This window comes from Populus trichocarpa, chromosome 6 (genome assembly GCF_000002775.5).
Source record: "Populus trichocarpa isolate Nisqually-1 chromosome 6, P.trichocarpa_v4.1, whole genome shotgun sequence".
Taxonomy (NCBI): domain Eukaryota; kingdom Viridiplantae; phylum Streptophyta; class Magnoliopsida; order Malpighiales; family Salicaceae; genus Populus; species Populus trichocarpa.
Genome location: NC_037290.2, coordinates 4683113 through 4703325, shown reverse-complemented (window position 1 = coordinate 4703325; position 20213 = coordinate 4683113). Strand labels below are relative to the sequence as shown.

The window sequence follows — 20213 nt, the reverse complement described above, 5'->3', positions numbered from 1 at the left end:
TTTATTTTTAAAATTTATTTTTAATATTAGTATATCAAAAATAATAAAACAATATGAAATTATAAAAACATAATTTTAAAAGAAAAAAAAATTCAAAATTTTTTAAAAACAATATTATAAAACTACCATGTTAAGAAACAAGTTATAAACAATTTTTTTAAAAAATTAATTTTTTTTGTTTAATGTTTTTTTAATCATTTTAATGCATTAATATTAAAAATAGTTTATAAAAATTAATAAAAAATGTTATTTTGATTAATATCAAATCAGCTTCAATGTTACAGGTGCTATGGTATAGTTGGTGCTTTACCATTTTCCATTTTGCCCCAATTGGGTTCACTGCTCTTCTATGCCACAAACAAGGGGTATAAACCTCGAATTATCTCATGTTACCACAATTTGATTGATTGATACAATGTAAAATTAGGTTAAGCTGTCACTGGGTTCGATCGATTCCGTCGAAGCTCCACACCGTAAACAAAAAGAACATGTAGCGTTGATTTATAGTAGAAAATAATGGAGGGAGTCATATTTATAGGATAAAACTAGATTTGTTGTCCGCCGAAAATTTTTTTTTGACATTAAAAAAATATTAGGGCAAAATAATTTATTATTCAAGTTATTGGTTCAATTAATAATTTAAATAATATAAATTAAAAAAATATAATAACAAAAAAAATAAAAAGAATCAGACCTTAGTCTGTCCAGATTATCAGGTGAAACTATAAAAAACTAATTTAAAAAAAAAGCCTATTAAACAAGACGAGCTCATAAATTCGGTATAAGATTGAAATAATTTTATAAAAAAAAAAGTAAAAAAAAAAGCTTAAATGATGAAATTGAAATAAATCAATTAAAAAAGGAACAAAAAAAAGTGAATCTGCATTAATATTTAAAACCAGTGATTGTAGGCATGAATCCGGAGCTAACCAAGACAAATTACAAAAAATAACAAAACAAAACTAAAAAAAGGGATAAAAAATAAGAAAACAATAGCTTAGAAAAGGGAGAAAAAGAAAAGATTGTTGATGCCAAACCCAAGAAGCGTTTTGGGCACACACCACCCCATCGTATCGGGAGCGCTAAGACCTTTCAAATACTGCAATGGAAGGCGATATTTGGTAGCTAGACGGCTCTGCACGCACAGCTTGGACGACTCGGGGGCCGTCCAGTACCTAGTGTGTATTACACAAGCGCCAATCAAGTTTGTCAATTCCGTTTCGGTTGGTGTTTCAGTTTCAGAAACATTTCGACGTGCCGTTTCGAAGTTGTATTGTATATGTGTGTGTGTGTGTGTGTATATTCAAAATATTAATTCAATAAACATAATTTCAACTCAAATCCAAATATAAACTAACTTGAAATTATACCATTTAAATTTCAAACACAAGTAAAAAAGTTGGAACTGAACCGATATGACCCAATAGATTAAATGAGTCCAAAGACAACCTGAACGACTGATAAATATATAGTTTGACTAAAAAAATAATTCAAGATAACATATTTTTTTAAAAAATAATATTAGACGAAAATATATTGGATTGACCTAGATCAACATGACTTAACCTTTTAAATTCATGACTTGTTCCTCATTAACCTTTCAAATATATTAGATGAAAATTATTTGTAAGATTTATTTTTTATTATTTTAATGATCTTGAAAAAAATAAAACATTAATAAGTTATTTTCCAGCTCATTTTTCATGACATAATCAAACGCTAGAAAATATTTTTACTAATATAGACATTCTAGACTCATTCATGAATTATATAACTTTGAAAAATTAACCTGGTAATTTCTCTTGATTCCTTGATTTTTAACTAAAATTGAAGTCCTACTATCTTTCTTTCTTGATTTTCTGAGTTAACCTTAAAATTAAAATATATAAAAGTTTATTATATGTATTAAGTTAACGCGAGAGGTGTGGCTTGCTTTTAAGATTGTTAAAAAATTGATTTAATTTTGATTAATGTATTGACTTGAAAATATTCCTTATCCTTGTCATAAAAAAAAACCTAAATCATATAATTGTAAGATATGTTGATTTCAAGTCTGTCATTCAACGTTAAGAGTAACACTGTCATGGATATGTCCACACCTTCCTCCATCGTAAAGTTAGGTTGCATTACTGTTAGAGGAAATTGAATAAAGTCAGAGTCTGTATCATTGACATATGCTATCACAAAGCACATTAAATATTAAATTTAGAGTAACTAGAAACTTATATAATTGTTAATTTTAGAATATGTGATATTAGTTAAGGCATGTGTAAATTAGTTCAAACATTCATATTAATAAAAAAAATATGAAGTATTACTAAACTATAAGGGGGTATAGCTCAACTGGTCAAGTCTTGAGTTTATTTCCCAAAGGTCATCAATTCGAGTCTAACAAACCTTAAGACCACTAGATGCTTCATTGAGTAAAAAATGAGTTGAAAACAGGTTTTTGGGTAAAAAAACTTAAGTCCTGATTTTTCATCTACCATAGTTGTTGAAATCTAGGCAAATCAAATGTCATGTCGGTTGATTTTTTTTTCAAAACAATTTGGGATTGAAATAAAAAAAAATTAAGGACCTAATTGCTCGAGCCTGCTAGGGCAGGCCTAAGTGTGGACCCTGACAAAATGGGCCAGGTGAGCTAGCTAGCTTGCAAAGCCCAACAACGCAAGACCTTCGCTTCTTCTTTTCTTTTTTAAAAAAAAATTAATGATTCTTATTTTATGGTTTTTTTTCTAAATTTTTTTAATTTATATTTAAATTAGTACCTCTTCTATCTTTCATTTTGTTTGAAGAGCCTATTTTAAATGATAATTATTTTTTTAGTTATACATTTAAATTTAAAGAGTTTTTCTGATTTATCTATATTCTTTTTTCATTTTGTATGGATGAACTTTATATTTTAAAATAAAAAAATTTATTTTTAGATAATACTTCTAATATGTGTAGCCTTACATGATATTTTTTTCTCTTTTTATGTTATTCAATAAATTTAATTTGTCTCTATTTTTATTATCGTTTGCTTAAATAAAAAAATATTTTTATAAATAAATTTAGCAAATACAACCAAATGAATATCCTATCTCTCAAGATTAAATATCTTAATATATACCCATCTCTTAATTTTTCAAGTTTTGTTTTTATGTATTATTAATGACTTTTTATTTATTTATTTGTATACATAGTTCTTAATTTATTTGATTATATATATATATAAATTTTTATTTGGAATTGAATTTTTTAAACTATATATATATATATATATATAATTTCTTTATATATATAAAAAAATCTGATATATGACGAAGCGCAGATGACATGGTTAGTTGGAATTCTAAAAAACCACCACCCGGCACACCGTTTCCGCCTCCCATATCTATAAAGTAAAAGCTGTGCGGAAAATATTGGGGCCTCATGCTTCGTATTCTTTCACTCATTTTACTGTGTACTTTTATAGTATTTTTTTTATCATTAAACTTTTTTTTTTTATCAATCGTATCTTTTATAATCAAATTAAAGGGTAATTACTTATATTTTTTTAAAGAAGGAAAATATTGAAAGACATGTGATCAAGATAAAAAATAAAAATGGAATAAAAAATACTGATGGCCTAGATAATTGTTTTGAAATTGACTAAAAAAGTTGATCTGGCCCTTTTAATTTTCAACAGGCTCATCTTTAATCTCTTTATTTTTTTTTCAAAACTCACTTCTGGTCTATAATTTTATTTTCTTATTTTTGTTTCTAGTTTAGGTTGGACAGAGAGACACAAACTAGTTTCTAGTGGTAAAAAAAAAAATTATCGTTAACAAAGATTTAAATAATCAAAATAGTTGATCTTGATGTCAACGAGTTTTATTTGAGGAGAAGAGTTTTATTAAGGTGTTTTTTCACCTTCAAATCACTTGAAAAAATAGATTTGACCTCTGAAAGTTCTTGAGTGAAAGGCATAAACAAGTTTGTTTAGGTCTATAGAGTGTTTTAGGGTCAAAAAATTATTGGAAATAGATTTTTAAGTGTGAAATACCGTTGACCTGACTTATTAGTGATCAAAGATTGCCAAAATCTTGACATAACAAGTGTGTTGTTTGCTATATTTGTTTTCAAAAAAATCAGGCCCATCCCATAGGAAAAAAAAATTAAGCATGCTTAGGCTGCCCTGACTTGGGCGCAAAGGTCTTTTTTCTCTTTTTTATTGTTTTTTTTTTCAATCAAATTTGATCGTTTACAATTGGATCTTTATGATTTTCCTTACTATATATATTTTTTAATTTTATACTTTAATATTTTATTCATTTCTAAAAGGGCAACATATATAATTTGTTTCGGTTTGATATTTGAAGGTTTATGGCGATCTCAAATAAATATTTTGATATTTAGCTGGTTCTTAATTTTGTGAACAACTATTTTTCTTATCATATAATTAAATATAAATTATAAAAAATAATTATTGAACCCGATTGAGTCCATGACTTGATGCACGAGTTTTGCTGATTAACTTCGGTTGATTAAGAATTGAGTTTCGTAATTTATTTTGGTTTGTTTTGTATTGAGTTATTAAAGTCTCAAATAAAAATCCTAACATTGAGTGATGCTTGATTTTAAGATTATATATATATATATATATATATATATATATATATATATATATAGTGTTGCTTAAGCTTGCAAGTAATCCTTGAGAAGTTTTGAATAACAATAATCAGTCAGTCAGATTGTTGGGACCGGGATTAATTGGAATTCCCATTTACGTGTCATGGAATATCAAATAGGTTACACATGCAGTCGATAATTTACAGTCGGTAGCTTAAGAGTTCAGCTTTTCACATGCCCAAATGTACTAAGGACAGAGAGGAAAAGACGCACAAAACAAAACGCTATGTAACAAATCGAGAATCCAATAAGATTTTGAAATGAGAGAGAAACATACTCTTGATTGCTTCCTTGTCTAAGACAAACCACACATGCAACATTAATCTTTGACAACAACAATAATAAAAAAAAACAATAAATGGTGTACAATATGGCCAAACATAATTGATACCAAATTAAAGAGAGGAGACATCAGAAACAGGAAAGAGAGCGAGTGAGTGAGAAAGGAAGGAGGGATCAGGCTCGACATCCTTTCATGTCGAATCTATCATCCATGGATCAGCTAGGCAACCTGCACACATATATACATGAGAACATGTGTATCATGAGCCAGTAATTCCCTTCCATGTATCTATACATAAAAACATTTTAAAAGCAAAAAAAGGAAAGATATATTTATATATATAATTTAGCATTGATAAGAGCAAACAAATAGTGAGGTATAGTCATGTTAAATCAAGGATCGATGAGGTCCATCTTGTTAATTTTTGTTAATTAGACGACGAGCGAGCCTTTTGGCCCCGTTGCTTTTTGAGTGTGTGCAAACAACCTTAGATAATAAAGATTAATTAAATTGTTGGCACTTAGCAATGCTAAGAATTAAATTAGTAATTCTAGTGAATATTTTAGAAATAATTTCAATGTTTTGGCTTCCAAAAATCCTTGTCATGGACTCATCTTCGCAACACGTGAGCACTTAAAAGTTCATTTTCATTTTTTTTTTTAAAGATGCAACATTATGCAAACTACTGGATCAAGATATATATATATCAACTTAAGCAAACTATTAAATAGTATGTAGGATAAGATTTTGGGATTTTAGCCAGGTAAAGTGAAGAACGTGTACTTAACTTGGATCTAGAGAGAGCAAGTGTAACCAGGAGGAGGTGTCTTCCCACAAGTAACAAGGAGTTGAAGAGCAAGCGGGACATAGATATTGAGGTTAAGAGCCTTGATTTTGAGAGTGGTGCACAAGCAGACTGCAGCTTCAAGTTCAACAAGTCCTGTAAGAACTGGGCAGCACTGGTTCACAACTGGATCACCAAGGCCAATGTGCACTAGCCCACCAAGAAGATCCACACAGGCACCAAGTTTTAGTGTATCAATAGGGCATGTATCCTTGGGTGATGGAGGTGGAGGGCATGGCTTTCCCTTTGGTGGCTTTGTAGTCACCGGAGGAACTGTGATAGGAGGGACTGTCACAGGAGGGAGTGTCACAGGAGGGAGTGTAACTGGTGGCTTCACAATTGGAGGAACTGGAAGTGGAGGCAGAGTCACTGGTGGCTTCACAATTGGAGGAACTGGAAGTGGAGGGAGTGTAATAGGAGCTTTAGGAGTCTTAGGGTGTTTGTTCTTTGGATGCTTGCCACAAGAACCACAGTCAAGAGTTGGGGCGGCTGAGGAAATGAAGATCATGCAAAGGAAGAGGAAAGCTGAAATTTTGGTAGAATCCATGTTTACACTCCCTTACTTTGTGTTAGAGAGAGAGAGAGAAATGCAATCAGAGTGGTAAAGTTTGTGGAGAGTAGTGTTGTTATATAGGAATAGTGATGGATGCTAGAAAACAAAAACCCTAGAAGCACAATCACGTGAACATATATGGGGCTTATGGCTAAAAAAGGCAGCTGCCAAATTTTGCTAGGTGGCACCTACCTTACAAATGCATGAATCCATTATGAATTTATATTCCCTGCTGTTTACTGGTTACTGGCTTTCAATTGCATGATTGTGGGGTTTTATCATGGAAACATAAAAAAACTTCCAGTAATTCCTAGCAAGTAGCTACTGCCTAAGAAAGATTGAGATTCTGATCAGTATTTAATTTGTTAATCAATCAATCACATTGTAAGATTTGGATTTTGTTTGGCAAATCTTATTGGAAGAATGGGAACTTAACTAATAAGTATGTTAGCCGTTAATGGATTGATTACATTAATAAATAAGTAAAGACAAGGTTCGTTTGTGTATGTATTTGTCACAAGAAATTCCTTGAAGGTAATGTTAATGGCGATATCCAAATTTTTGGAGCAAGAACTTCTTATAATTGTGGGGAAAAAAAAAATACTAATAAAGACTAGCTGGACCTAGATCATAGGATAGTTTATTTTTAATTTTAAATTAGGGCTTTTTCTATGCTAAGATGGAAGGAGAGATCAAACACGTTCAAAATCATGTTCAAGCTTTAAGGATTTGTTTACTACTACTAACAAAGAATGCAAGTCAGGGTAATTTTATTTATAATAAAAATATTTCCAACAATTTCACCACCTTAAGGTTGGTGTTAATATCTGAGCTGCCGCCAACAACAACTTCTATAAGCATCATCTTTTCTTCATCAATCAAGACAAGAAAATTGAAGGGAGCTGGATCAAAAATAAGGTTGGCAAAGTATTCTTATACTTAGCTCCCTCAAGAATAACTCGAGTAAAAAGCCTAGCCTAGTTGCTGCAGCCTCAGCTAGCAAGGTTGGAAGTTGAGGCAGAAGGAATGCTACCATGAGAGCCTCTATAATTGGGATTGGAACACCAGGATCTATATGGGTGGAGACCCTTTTCCTTTTAAAGCATGTGGTAGTGTCTATAATCACTTTAGAGAGATTAAAGTCTACTTGACCTCTGGTTAGAGGAGTATATATGACTACACTCAACTTTATTTTCTATGGTAGTTTTGACTCCTGTTTTTGTTTCCTCAAGAATGAAAAGTTCATAAACAATTATGGGGTAATTCTCCATCACTTCTTCAGCCTGTCTTCTACCATGACAAGAGACAAAGATTTTTTTTAGTAAACTCTCTTCTGTAAATCTCGTTGAAGTTTCTCCCTTATCTTTAGCTGTTAGCCCTATATAAAAAAAGAGAAGTCAATAATCAAATGGCAATAGAGCAATAAAAGAATAAGTAAGCAACTTACTTTGCAAAGCAACTTGGTAATATACTTTGGCTATTCTATTGACTTTATACTCTATCAAAGTTGAGGCCAGCACGACATATATTTTCTTCTTATCCGAGCTTAGACGAAGCTTACAGTTTACATCAAGGGAAGAAACCCTACAACAATGAGAATAACCCTAGATTTGTTGCATTCCATCTTTAAGGTTGATTGGCTTGTTGTACCTCACTGTCATCCATCTCCCTTTTAATTTTTGACATGTGTAGGCTTCCCACATAAAGTTCCCTTCATGGCTCATGTGGGTCAGTTGGCGAAAGTGAAAAACCGATGCATATCATTGCCATCATCAGTGCTAACAACCAAATGATAGAAACTTCTGAAGATAATGACAGAAGGCTCAATTCCAACGAGCCTACAAAACTTGTCGAAGATTGACAAAATGATCCACCCATTTGAATGTAGCTGACTTAGACCCATCTAGTAGTATTTGAACATTTCCCTTACGAATCCTTGAAGAGGGAATGAATACCTAATCTCATACATGCAAAAGGGGTTCTAATCTCAAAATAACCTTAGAAAGAGCCGATGGTCTCCTAATTGATATGCTCAGCTTAGTTAGGCATTTGAGTTGTGCACTCGTAAGCCTAAAAACAAGAAATGAACTTTATATCCTCCATGTCTAAAGTGCTTGGAAATCGGGGTGTCACTTCCTCTATTCTTGTGGCCCAATCTAATGGACCCCTGCTTCTTTTTCCAGCCTCGGGTTGGAACCTGAACTTCTCTTCAGAAGAAGTAACACCTCTCTTTTTAGAGACAAATCTGACTCCTAAGCTAGGGAGAATAAATCAGATTGTCAGAACCAAAAAATTAACCGATTATCCAAAACATAAATCTTATGCCCCTAAGCTACTTGGATTTTTTAGGACATTATCACTTTAAAATTTTTCTTTTCTTTTTGTAACTGAGTGACTAAGATCTCTCAAGAAAAAAAAATCTATTGAAGTTAACATATCTAAAAATAATATACTTATATTATATATATATATATATATATATATATATATATATATATATATATATATATATATATAGTCATATTGGGTTGTGATTCAGGCAATGGCATGGTATATATATAAATGAATATACTTATATTATATGTTGAGAACTAGATAAATAATTACATCTAGAGCTATTTTTGGAGTAATTCTGTATGTATTTTGACAATATTTCTCTTACATTTACATGAATTAAGTACTCATGATTTATAATGTTTACCTACTTGCCATTGATAGTGTATCAAAACTTATTATGATAATTTATTCTTAAGATATAGCATTAATATTCTTATTCCCCTTTATATATTTATGAGATCTAAATATTTTATCCGTTAAATTAAATCATTCCACGTTTATCCAAAAAATAAATAAATAAAAAGTTCCTCCCCGTTGATCATGTAATTCTATTATTTTAGTGGTTAAGGTATTTTTTATCAACCTTTGTTAGAAGTGACGAGTATATTATTCGGTCTAAATTGCAAATTTCACCAAAGCATGCAACGAATTCGATTTTTTTTTTTATGGTTATTTTTTTTATTCTATATATATATATATATATATATATATATATATATATATATATAACTTTAGAATTTTAAGAATACATGTCAAATTTTTAAGCATGTATATATATATGCGATGTATGTTTTCATAAATCATGTTTGTTGATTTCTGTTTTCTTCTTTCTTTTAACCTTTTGTAATAGGATTAGTAATTAAAAACTGTAAAAGGACTAGTGAAAAAAGAAAAAAGAAAAAGCCAAAACCCGATTGAAATTCCTAAAAACCGAACCATAATTTTTTTTTAAAAAAATAAAAACTAGAACCACCCGAATTTCTTAATTAAGAACTAAAAGAAAACCTTAATTTGGTTTTGGTTTGGTTAAACCAAATTGAAATCTTCTAAAATTAATTAAAACCCAAAAAGAATAATTCAAGTGGGCTCGGTTTTGGCTTCAATTAATTTGATTAAATACAAAAAGGAAAAAAAAAAAGAAGTGAAACTTGACAAAAGGTCTTAGCAGATTCAAGAGATTCACAGGGCAGTTGAAAAAATTTTGAAATTTTTTTTTTTAAAAAAATTTTATTTTATTTTTTAAATTAATATGTTTTTTTTTATGTTTTCAAATTATATTAATATCAAAAATAATTTTTTAAAAAATAAAAAATATATTATTTTAATATATTTTAAAATAAAAATCACTTTAAAAAACAATCGTTACCACATAATTTTTTTTAAAACTTTTTAAGTTCAAACCTAGAAATCAACACCTAAGTTATTTTATATTAAATTTATTTAAATATCCCAGGGTATATTCTTGGCTTTAGCATCCCAATTCCCAAGACTAAATCATTTCTAATCAGTTCTTCACAAAATTATTCATTTACAAACTCAGTTCACGAGACATATCTTTCTCCGATTAATTATGGAAAGTCCACAGCTTGCTTTTGTCTATTATCCATTGAGATCTGAAATTCATGCATGATGACTTAGACGAAGCCAATTTCTTTCTTCAATTATGCAGCATATTTATATCTGTATGACATATATAGAATCAATCATTCAAGAAGTGCGTATACCCCAGAATGAATTGTTAGATAGATGCATGAGGAAACATTTCATCAAAAAAGAGATGCATGAGGAAACAATACAGCAAGGCAAGCATGTGCCATTTGGTAAGATGATCAGTAAAGATCACGAACAAAATGAAAAAGAAGGTTGCCTACACATGCAAGAGAGAGAGAGAGAGAGAGAGAGAGAGAGAGAGAGGCATGGTTTGTAATGAACAATGGTCTCCCGTGAATGATTGGCTATGGTTATCTTTGAGAGGCTGGATTCTTTTGTTATCTTGTGGATCCGTGTTTCTACTTTGTCTCACTTTGATGTGATTGGTCTCTCCCCCACTGCAATTTCTGATGTCATTACCATATCATTGTACTTCTCTTTGAAGGGCTAGATTCAATTACAGCTAACAATTACAAAGGAAAAGAAAAAAAAAGGAGAAAGAACAAATTAACCCCACTTGGTGCTGTTGCCAGTGCTGTAATTAGGGCATGTGTGATCCTGTATCACTGTCAACTAGTCTATCAGTAATCATAAGGGACACACACTTGCAGAAAGCACAACGTTCTATCACCATAACATATATGGCTAAAATTAAGAACGAGGGCTATACATATATATCTCCATTGGAGTATCAATGAGCCTTTTGAGCTCATGACAACAGCCTTTCGATCAACAAGAGAAATGAAGGTTCCAATATCTACCATGGCATGGATCCTAATCTCACTGCAAACTAATTTGGAAAAACTACCTAACAATCAAATGAATAAAAGAAGAAACATGTATATGACATGGCTGAGGTTTGATTGAGAGAGGTTACACATAAAAGAAGAAACCTGTATATGACATACCTAACATTTTGTTTTTTTGCAAAAAAGTATTTCCTTTTAAACAAAAATTGACCCCCCCGTTGAAAAAGTCAAATTAATAGGTAATTTATCAAATTTACCGTTCAAGGTATGAAATTGAGATAATCTAATATAAAAAATAAAAAAAATTACAAAGATCATTTAAACAAAAAGATAACGTTGAATAATAAAATTGAAAATAAAAATAAAAAAACAATATCAACTCATGTTAAGTTTTAAAATTCATAAGTCGGGCTAGCTTGACTCTTTTATAGAGTTATTTTTTTCATAACAATTTTTTTCTTTTTGAATTTTAGAAAAGACCACAATAAAATATTTTTAAAATGACCTGACCATATGTTTAATGTTATAAAGAACAGAAGAGTTAAAGGGGGTTTTAATTTGGATTATCTCAGCTTGCCGCCAAACCTAAAATAAAATCCCTTCCAATTAATCACACCTTCTTTTATGGGCTTCTGGGGGAAGATGAAGGACTAGAAGAAGGTGAAGGCAGGCAATTTATCAAGACAAATTTTTCCACAACACAAGCAGACATTACTCACCATCCTTTTAACCACACCAAAATTCCAGCACATAAACCAACACAGAACATATTTATTAGACTTTGTCTTGTGTGATATCTCCACGCAACAAGTAATGATGGCTGCAAGACAAATGGCTCACATTTTCTCTTGGAGACGAATGGCTCACAGTATATACATACAATTCTGTGTGCCCCATGAGATTTGTGGGTTATGATCTGGTGGTTGTGGTTTAATTGTTTAGGATCAAATGGAAGATGAAGTACATCCCTAGCTTGTTTGATGTCAAGAAGAGAATCCAAGCAAGATAAAAAAATTCAGTTCATGAACAAACGAACCATTTTGGTTGAACGTGGAGAAAGGGACTTTATTCTTATCCTCATCTGTGAAATCTTTTTTTAACTAGGCTATGGCTTATCTTGAAAGTATACCTAGTGGTTAAGAAGGTCTGGTTGTATTTTACAGCTAACACCTAGAGAAACTGTTTCCTTGAACGTATTAGATTGATGTGAGATTTGAGAAGCGTTTTCTAAATTATTCGGAGAAAAAAATTAATTTTAATTGATAAGCAAAATGATTCTAAGATCCCTATAATGTTTTTTCCCCAAAAGAAATCCTAAGTTGATGTTTGTCAAAGGAAACAATACTTTTATTGTATAGTTTAAACTATGTAGGCTGATTGTGTTATTCCACGGGCAGAACATATTTTTTTTTAATGAAAAAAAATGTTTAAGTGTTATTAGTGTGTTTTAAAAAAGTGTGAAAAACACACGACTTAGGTCATGCACCACTCAACTTGGTCTAATAACTTGGTTTCATTTAATTATATAATGAAAACAAAAAGCTACATTAGTAAATAAACCAAATTAAAAAAGAAAAGTGGTTATGATAACATGTAAAAAAGGCGCTTGCTGGAAAAAAAAAATTGGATTTTGTTTTTCCAATACCAAACATTAACTAAACAACAAAACATTTCTTCAATAACATGCGATCTTTATACATAGGCATAATAAACAAATCACCAAGATTAATTTCAAATTAATATAACATTAAAAGACCGGAAAAAAAACAATTGAGGGGTTAAAATGAAAAAAATCCTAGAAACAAAAAAAGAAAAAGAGAAAACCTAAATTTGCAGTGATTCCTCTCAGAGGGCACAACGAGTCATTGAGCCCTCTTAATTTTCTCTCTATATATAATCAAAATAACTAATCATCTTTAATTGATTCAAAATGTATTTCATTCATTTTCAAACCAAAACTATAAAATTAATAAAGAATTGTATCTCATTATCTAAGGGTATTGATTAAATCCAGCCTCATGAATCTCAAACCATATACAGTCCAATTTTTTTTTCTTGACCTGGTAACCATGGGGCACAAGGTAGGAGGATGTTTGCCTCCTTGTTCTCCCCTCATAATTAAATAATATATTTTTAATTTTATACATACATGATTAACTTATAATATATGTTGATACATAATATTTCTTATTATTCATTATAAATTAAAATTTTATTTAAAAAATAGTTTTTAGGCTTGTCCACTACTTATAAAGGATGAAAGTAGCTAGTAAAATGATCTTTTTCCATCCTTATTTTGGACCAGGCCTAAGTTGTATAGTAGTGGGATTGAGTAGGTGAATAGTTTTGGCCTTGTTGTCACAACAACCTATAAATAGGTTGGACCTATTTCTTTCTCACCAAACTCAACTCAACCAAATTCATCTCAATTTCATGTCATTCAAAGCAAAACATTCCCTCCATTTAAAATCTAGAGTCCACCTTGTCTCTTCACTACCAAAAAAAAAATATTACTACTAAATTTATCTTATTCAAAATCCAATCTCACCTCCATTATCACCTTTTAGAAATCTTTGTTATCCATTAATATGAAGAAATGTAGTTGATGAAGAATTACTTATTGATTCATTCAAAATGCTAGGATTATATATTTATACACAGATCATGCTACTTTATTGTCTACAATTATTCAAAGTCATATACAAGAATAGAAAACAAATAATCAATTAAATTATTTAACAACTTATTCTATGAGATTCTTTCCTTTAACATATTTGATGAGATTATTTTTTTTAACACCCTTTGAAGTTAGAGTGTATGTTAATGACACCTAACTTTATAAGTAGTATTTCAAATTGTATCGAACTCAATGGCTTAGTGAACAAACCAGCTAACTGATTTGTAGCTTGAATATAAGTTGTTAGCATTATCCCCATTTAAATATTTTCACACATTAAATAACAATCAATCCTTATGTGAATTGTTCATTTCTGAAACAAAGGATTTGAAGCAATATGTATAGCAGCTTGGTTGTTACAAAACAATGTAACTCGTTGTGTGTGATTCACTCTTAGTTTTGTCAATATATTTTTCAACCAAGTAACCTCACAACAAGTAGTGGTCATTTATCGACATTCTGCCTCAGCAAGACATAATGCTTTATCTATTTGTCTTCTAAGAAATTGGTGTTTTACCGAGTAAAATGCAATAGCCAACTATTGATCTCCTTATATCTTTGCATCAGACCTAATCGGTATCATAAAATACTTGTAACTTTAATAAACCTATAGAGGGTAAGAAAATCTCTTGCCCAAGTGATTGTATGATATACTTGAGGACTTTATGTGCAGCTTCAAGGTGTGGTTGTCTAGGTTTATCTATAAATTGACTCGGTGTATAAACAACATAAACTATATCAGGTCTTGTTATGATGAGGTAATTCAATTGACCCACAAGTCATTAGTATAGGGATGGCTCAATTAATAGCTCTTTGTTTGTCTATATGAGTGACAAGTTAGGCTTGATATGGAATCATGAGGATTTTTCACCTAGAAAACCTTTATCTTTTAAAATTTCTAATGTATATTTTCTTCGACACAATATGATTTCTTGCTTTGATTGTGCAACCTCTATCCCTAATTTTTTTTTAGTTGACCTACGTCCTTTAATTTAAAATGATTTTAAAGGGATTTCTTAGTGCTTTTAATATCTTCTAAGTTATTTCCTGCCAATATTACATTGTCAATATAAACCAATAATGTTATGATGTTACTTGGATAGTTTTGAGCGAATAATGAGTAGTTGAAACATGATTGATGAAACATATTAGATTTAAGAGCACTTGATAAATTGATAAATCATTGTTGTGAAGCTTGTTTTATACCGTAAATAGATTTATGCATCTTGCATACTCGATTCTCCTTTTTTCCTACAAAACCAAAAAGTATAGACATGTAAACATCTTTGAAGAGGTCATCATTAAATAATACATTATTAATATATATCAAGTTTGGTGAAAATGTCATCCTTGAAGTGTAACAATGTTAAGTAGTATACTAATGATGGTTAATTTAGCCATCAAAGCAAATGTTTTTCTATGATCAACACTTATAATTTGGCCATAACCTTTTTCCACCAAGCAAGTTTTATATCTCTCAACAATACCATTGGGATGAAGCTTATTTTATAGACCCATTTGCAGCTAATAGGTCTTTCATGAGATGTCAAAGATCCAAGACTTAAAGCGTTGTTGGTATAAAATGCTTAGACTTCATTGTGCATGACTTGACACCACTTTGGATCTTAAACAACATGTTAAAAATTGGTTGGTTCTTTAAAGAGGGTAAGTTGTGTTGTGAAAACTTTATGAATAAGGGAAAGACGATCATATGATAAAAAAAAAAAACAAGAGAAAGGATGAGCAAAATTATTGAAAAAATACGTGATGGGCCCATAAATAATTTCAAAATGGTCCTTGGTTTTTATATTTTTTGGCTTTTTATTAAAATAAAGACAAATTAAAAACTAAACAAAAGACATTATAGTGTGTTTGACAAACATGGCCTTAGTCTAAAGGTTGGGCTTGTTAGGCCCAAGCCTAATTTGGTTGGGTTGGGCCGATTGAAGGCTCAACAATTTCTTTTTCTTTTTTTAAAAAAAATGGGCTGGATTGAGGGTCCAACCTACACAACTTAGTCATTAGCCAAGCCTAGTGACTAAATTGTGTAGTAAACCACGAAACGTGAATTCTAATTCACGTTCTGCATGTTTACACCAAAAAAAGGTGAGGAAGATGGGAGAATACGATTACCTGACTTGGAGGTGCTGCTTGACTACCGTTGCTGGGAGGTCCGGAGTGAGGATGGTGGGGACTCTAGTAGAAGAGTTGGCAATTGGCGATGCTGTTAGATAGATAGTTGGTGCCCCTATTACTGGTAGAGAGAAGAAGCTTGCGTCGTTGGAAAAAGAAGAAGTTGTAGTTGGTGGAGGGAGGTTGATTCTCATGGTGGAGAGAAGGAAAATGTTGTGGCAATGGCTGAGATGGGTGTTCATGTAGGTCTATGAAGAAGGAGAAAAATGGTTGGTTGGGAAGCTAAAAAAAGATGTGAAAAGTCTTATTTTTGGCTTACTTTCCCTTCAGATTTCTCCTCCATGTTTGCACAAAATTCACCTCTATTTACAGGGGATAAAAAGTGAAAAGTTCATCTGATGTTTATTGATAATAAATCTTAGCCCTTGATTCAAACAAGAAGGATCTCAGTCGTTGTCCAAGAGGTCAACATAACAAGCTGCGAAATTTGGTTGCAAAGGCTGATTGGGTCAGACTCTTTGGAGCAGCGTTACGGTGGCTATAGAGGCGACTAGCCGACAAGAATCATGTTAGGGTGTAGTATGGTGTCGGGTCATGAGAGTGATGTCTTGTTTGTCTTGTTTGGTAGAGAGATGAGGGATTAAATGCTTCTGAAAAGCAGCCGCCTAAGCAACCTTTTGGATATAAAAGGTTGAATATGATAAATAGTGGGCACACGACATGTCGTCTAGCACCCTCTTTTATTGTGTTGGTCAAAACAGCATCGTTTTGTACCAAAACAAATTGTTTTGGTCAAAACACATTGTTTCATTTAAATGAAACGACATTGTTTTAACACCCTTAGGGTTTTAATTATGGATTTGACTAAAACTCAATTGAGTCCTTTGTTTTTTGATTTCTTTTAATTACATCCGTAATTGACTTCAAACTTTTAATTTTATGTAATTTTACCCTCGCCAAACTCAAATATCAACTTTGAAGTTCAGCGCTTTTTATTTTGATCCTTGGTTTTGGATTTATACAAATTGATCATCAATTGACCATTTAACTTTCAATTTCACCAATGTTTTCAACCAAATTGAGTCCTCGAAGTTTAACGCCTTTTTTTAAAAATGTTCTTGGTTGCAAATTTCTTTAATTTGACCCTTAATTGACCATAAACTTTGATTTTCTTGCAATTTTATCCTTGATTTCAATTAATTAACATTGTAAAAATTAAGTTTGATCCTCTAAAATTATAATGTTCTCGATTAAGCTCAAATTGGGCTTCCAAACTTAATTTTTCACCAATTAATTCCCTAATAAAATTAATTTGACCCATTAAAAGTATAATTAAATTCTCGCACCTAATAAATCTTTTAATTTGATCCAAATTAATTCTTAAACATAATTAAACCTTTAATTTGACCCATGATTAAATCAAATTGATCTATTAAAAATATAATTCAGTCTCAGTCTCTAAACTTAATTTTTATACAGATTCGCCTAATAATCATTTAATTTAATCTTCAATCTGCATTGTCTCTTCAGTCTTAGATACAATAGGGTACAATTGGGCTCCTAATTTTATCCAAAACTGCAGCTTGATTTCTTTATACATTTGAAACACTTCTCAGTCTGCTTTTGCCAAGTTACCTGTCTTTTTGTTATTATTATTTTATTTTTTATTTTTAAAAGGAAATAGGTAAATTTGGGGGAAACCCAAGAAATGGGTTGTAACACTATGTATGAAAAAAAATAATTTTCTTATAATTTTACGATCAAGTTTACATTGTATTTTTCATGTCATATAAAAAAAAAGTTTTTGACAACCTTAATATGGACACTAATACTTAAACTTGGTTTTATATCATTAATTAGATATCATGTCAACAAGTGAATAGATGTGAAAATTCTCTCCAAAACCTATCTAAAAATTTAAAATAATAGTGATTATATATATATATATATATATATATATATATATATATATATTAGAAAAAAAACACACACACATACCCTGATGTATAACGTTGATAGCTTATATAAGAAAAACCCCCTTTTACATTTCCAATTATAGTTTTTTTTCCTTTATCAAAGTAAACCATAAGATAATTCATTCTTTATATTTTTTTAATCTTAGATATTAGTATTCATGTGTTGGTCAAAATCACAAGTGCACGAATCGTAACAAGTAATAAAGTAAATGAGTATAGTATCGTCCCACAAGGATTTGCAAAAATTATCCATAAGTACCAAATGTATTAAATTCATATCTATTTGATGATTCGATTATAAAAGTTTGTGAAACTAAAAACAATTAAAACAAACAAGCATATAATTAAACGGTGTTGAAATCAAGTTTAATGGATCCTAGGATTTTTAACTTTGTCGTAACTAATCCTATGCGAATTTTTCAATTGTTTTAATCCTATGGAAATTTCTTTATTATTGTTGATAATCAGGTTTTATTAATTTAATCACTAATCTCTCTGGAGCATCAACGAATTATTTTAACATGCAAACTTGTCAAAATTTATTAGGAACGATAAAATCCTTAAGGATTATACAAGATCCATGGATATCTCTATCCTATAGATTCCTTATGGTATTTAAAAAATGGTTGAGTCAATTGCCATTTCTCAATCTCAAATTGAATCCCAAATCATGCAAACGGTGATTAAACGTATACAAACATTAAGTTTAGAATGAAATACTCAACAAATACTGAATTAATTCAATCAAAGAAATATTTGCATAATCATAGTTAGACTATATAAAAAATACTAGAATAAAAAACTACTCATATCTAAATAAATAAAAAAACTTGACATAATGAACATCACTTAAGAGTATTAGAAGATTAGAGAGTTGGATGTCTTGAAGGGGTTGTTGTCCTTGGCTTTTTTCTTTTCAGTTCTGATTGCTTCAGCTCCTAGATGCCACCTCCTCTCTCTTGTGGTGTTTTTAGGGTATTAAAAACGTCATTTGGCTGCTTTCTAAAGGGGTTTTTATAGTATGGCTTTATCCTTCAAAGGAAAGGAAATAACTTTTCTACTGTCACGAATTCTAACTTTATTTTCTTTCCTGATATTGCGAGCCAATTTTGGGGCAGAAAATGTATGAGCTGAGACTTTTCTATTTTTAAAACAATTGTATAAAATTTTCTTTCCAACAAAACTGGTCTTGCAATTTTTGAAAATCTAGAACTCGAGATATGGGCCAAAAACCAAGACAGTGTCTAGATTGCAGGGATTCTGGGTCTGATTCATACTGTGTATTTCAACCTGTTTTTGTGATTCAAAACAACAAAACTAGGTTCTTTTATCATCATAAGAACTGTAGGCCCATGTCTTAGCTTTTCAGAAAGGTAGAGAACACATGAAACAGAGTTGTATAACTCCCGTTATAAATAAAAAACCTTTTATCATCATAAGAACTGTAGGCCCATGTCTTAGCTTTTCAGAAAGGTAGAGAACACATGAAACAGAGTTGTATAACTCCCGTTATAAATAAAAAACCAACCAGTGTTCAAGATTATCTAGGACAGACCAACCAGTGTTCGAACTCTAAGCTCAGCCCATTATTTGCCTCCTCATATGATCCCAAATTCAGCAAATTCCAGTAGTTAAATACCTGAAAAATACATTGAATCTACAAGAAATAAATACTTCTAAAAGATATCTAAAACTCTAGATAATTCACTAAGAATCAAACAAAATTCTCTAAAATAAAACACAAAGGACTAAAAATGCATGTGCTATTTATTTCCCAATCATCATGTCATCATTTAACTTACATGACAAATTAATAAATATTTACTTAAATATTTTATTATGCTAACTAGTTGCATCAAGTACTTATCTAAATAGAATTAAAAATAAAACATTCAATTATATAACTCAAATAAATTGAGACACTCAAAATTAATTATCCTAATTTTATTATGTTAGTACTAATAGTTGGGTTATCCTAAATTTATCTAGAAAAAATTATCTTTTAACACATTCAAAGAAATCTGACTGCCTCATAAAACCTAAAGTTGTAATGTCATGTATATATATATATATATATATATATATAATTTTCAGACATGTTATTTTTTTATTTCTCACCTTTGTTATTCTATTTTACTTTTTAAACAGTAATTAAATACTACCAAACATTATTGTTTTACAGGGTGCTGTACCTTCTTCTCCAGGCTTCATAATTTTTGTTTTGTTGCTTGCAACCCAATTAATCCTGAACCACGTGGCATCTCCCTGGTCAGAAATGTGGCAGGATCTTGTGGGTCCCACAAATTCACACAAATTTCCCTCCCAGTCTCAGCTCCTCTCCCCTCTCCTCTCCCTCTC

The 20213-nt window shown here is 30.7% G+C and overlaps 1 protein-coding gene across 1 annotated transcript; it reads right to left on the bottom strand.

Annotated features, from left to right (window-relative positions):
* Nucleotides 1-4882: 4882 nt before the first annotated feature.
* On the bottom strand, nucleotides 4883-6395 carry LOC7474675 (36.4 kDa proline-rich protein). The gene is made up of 2 exons (XM_052453930.1): nucleotides 5725-6395; nucleotides 4883-5164 (listed from the first exon to the last, which is right to left on the bottom strand). Exon 1 carries the CDS (start codon nucleotides 6325-6327, stop codon nucleotides 5731-5733), a length of 597 nt encoding a protein of 198 aa, XP_052309890.1. The 5' UTR covers nucleotides 6328-6395; the 3' UTR covers nucleotides 4883-5164; nucleotides 5725-5730.
* Between the last annotated feature and the right edge of the window lie 13818 nt (nucleotides 6396-20213).

Coding starts and splice junctions, on each gene's coding strand:
- LOC7474675 (XM_052453930.1), bottom strand. CDS start 6,327: ATGGATTCTACCAAAATTTCAGCTTTCCTCTTCCTTTGCATGATCTTC.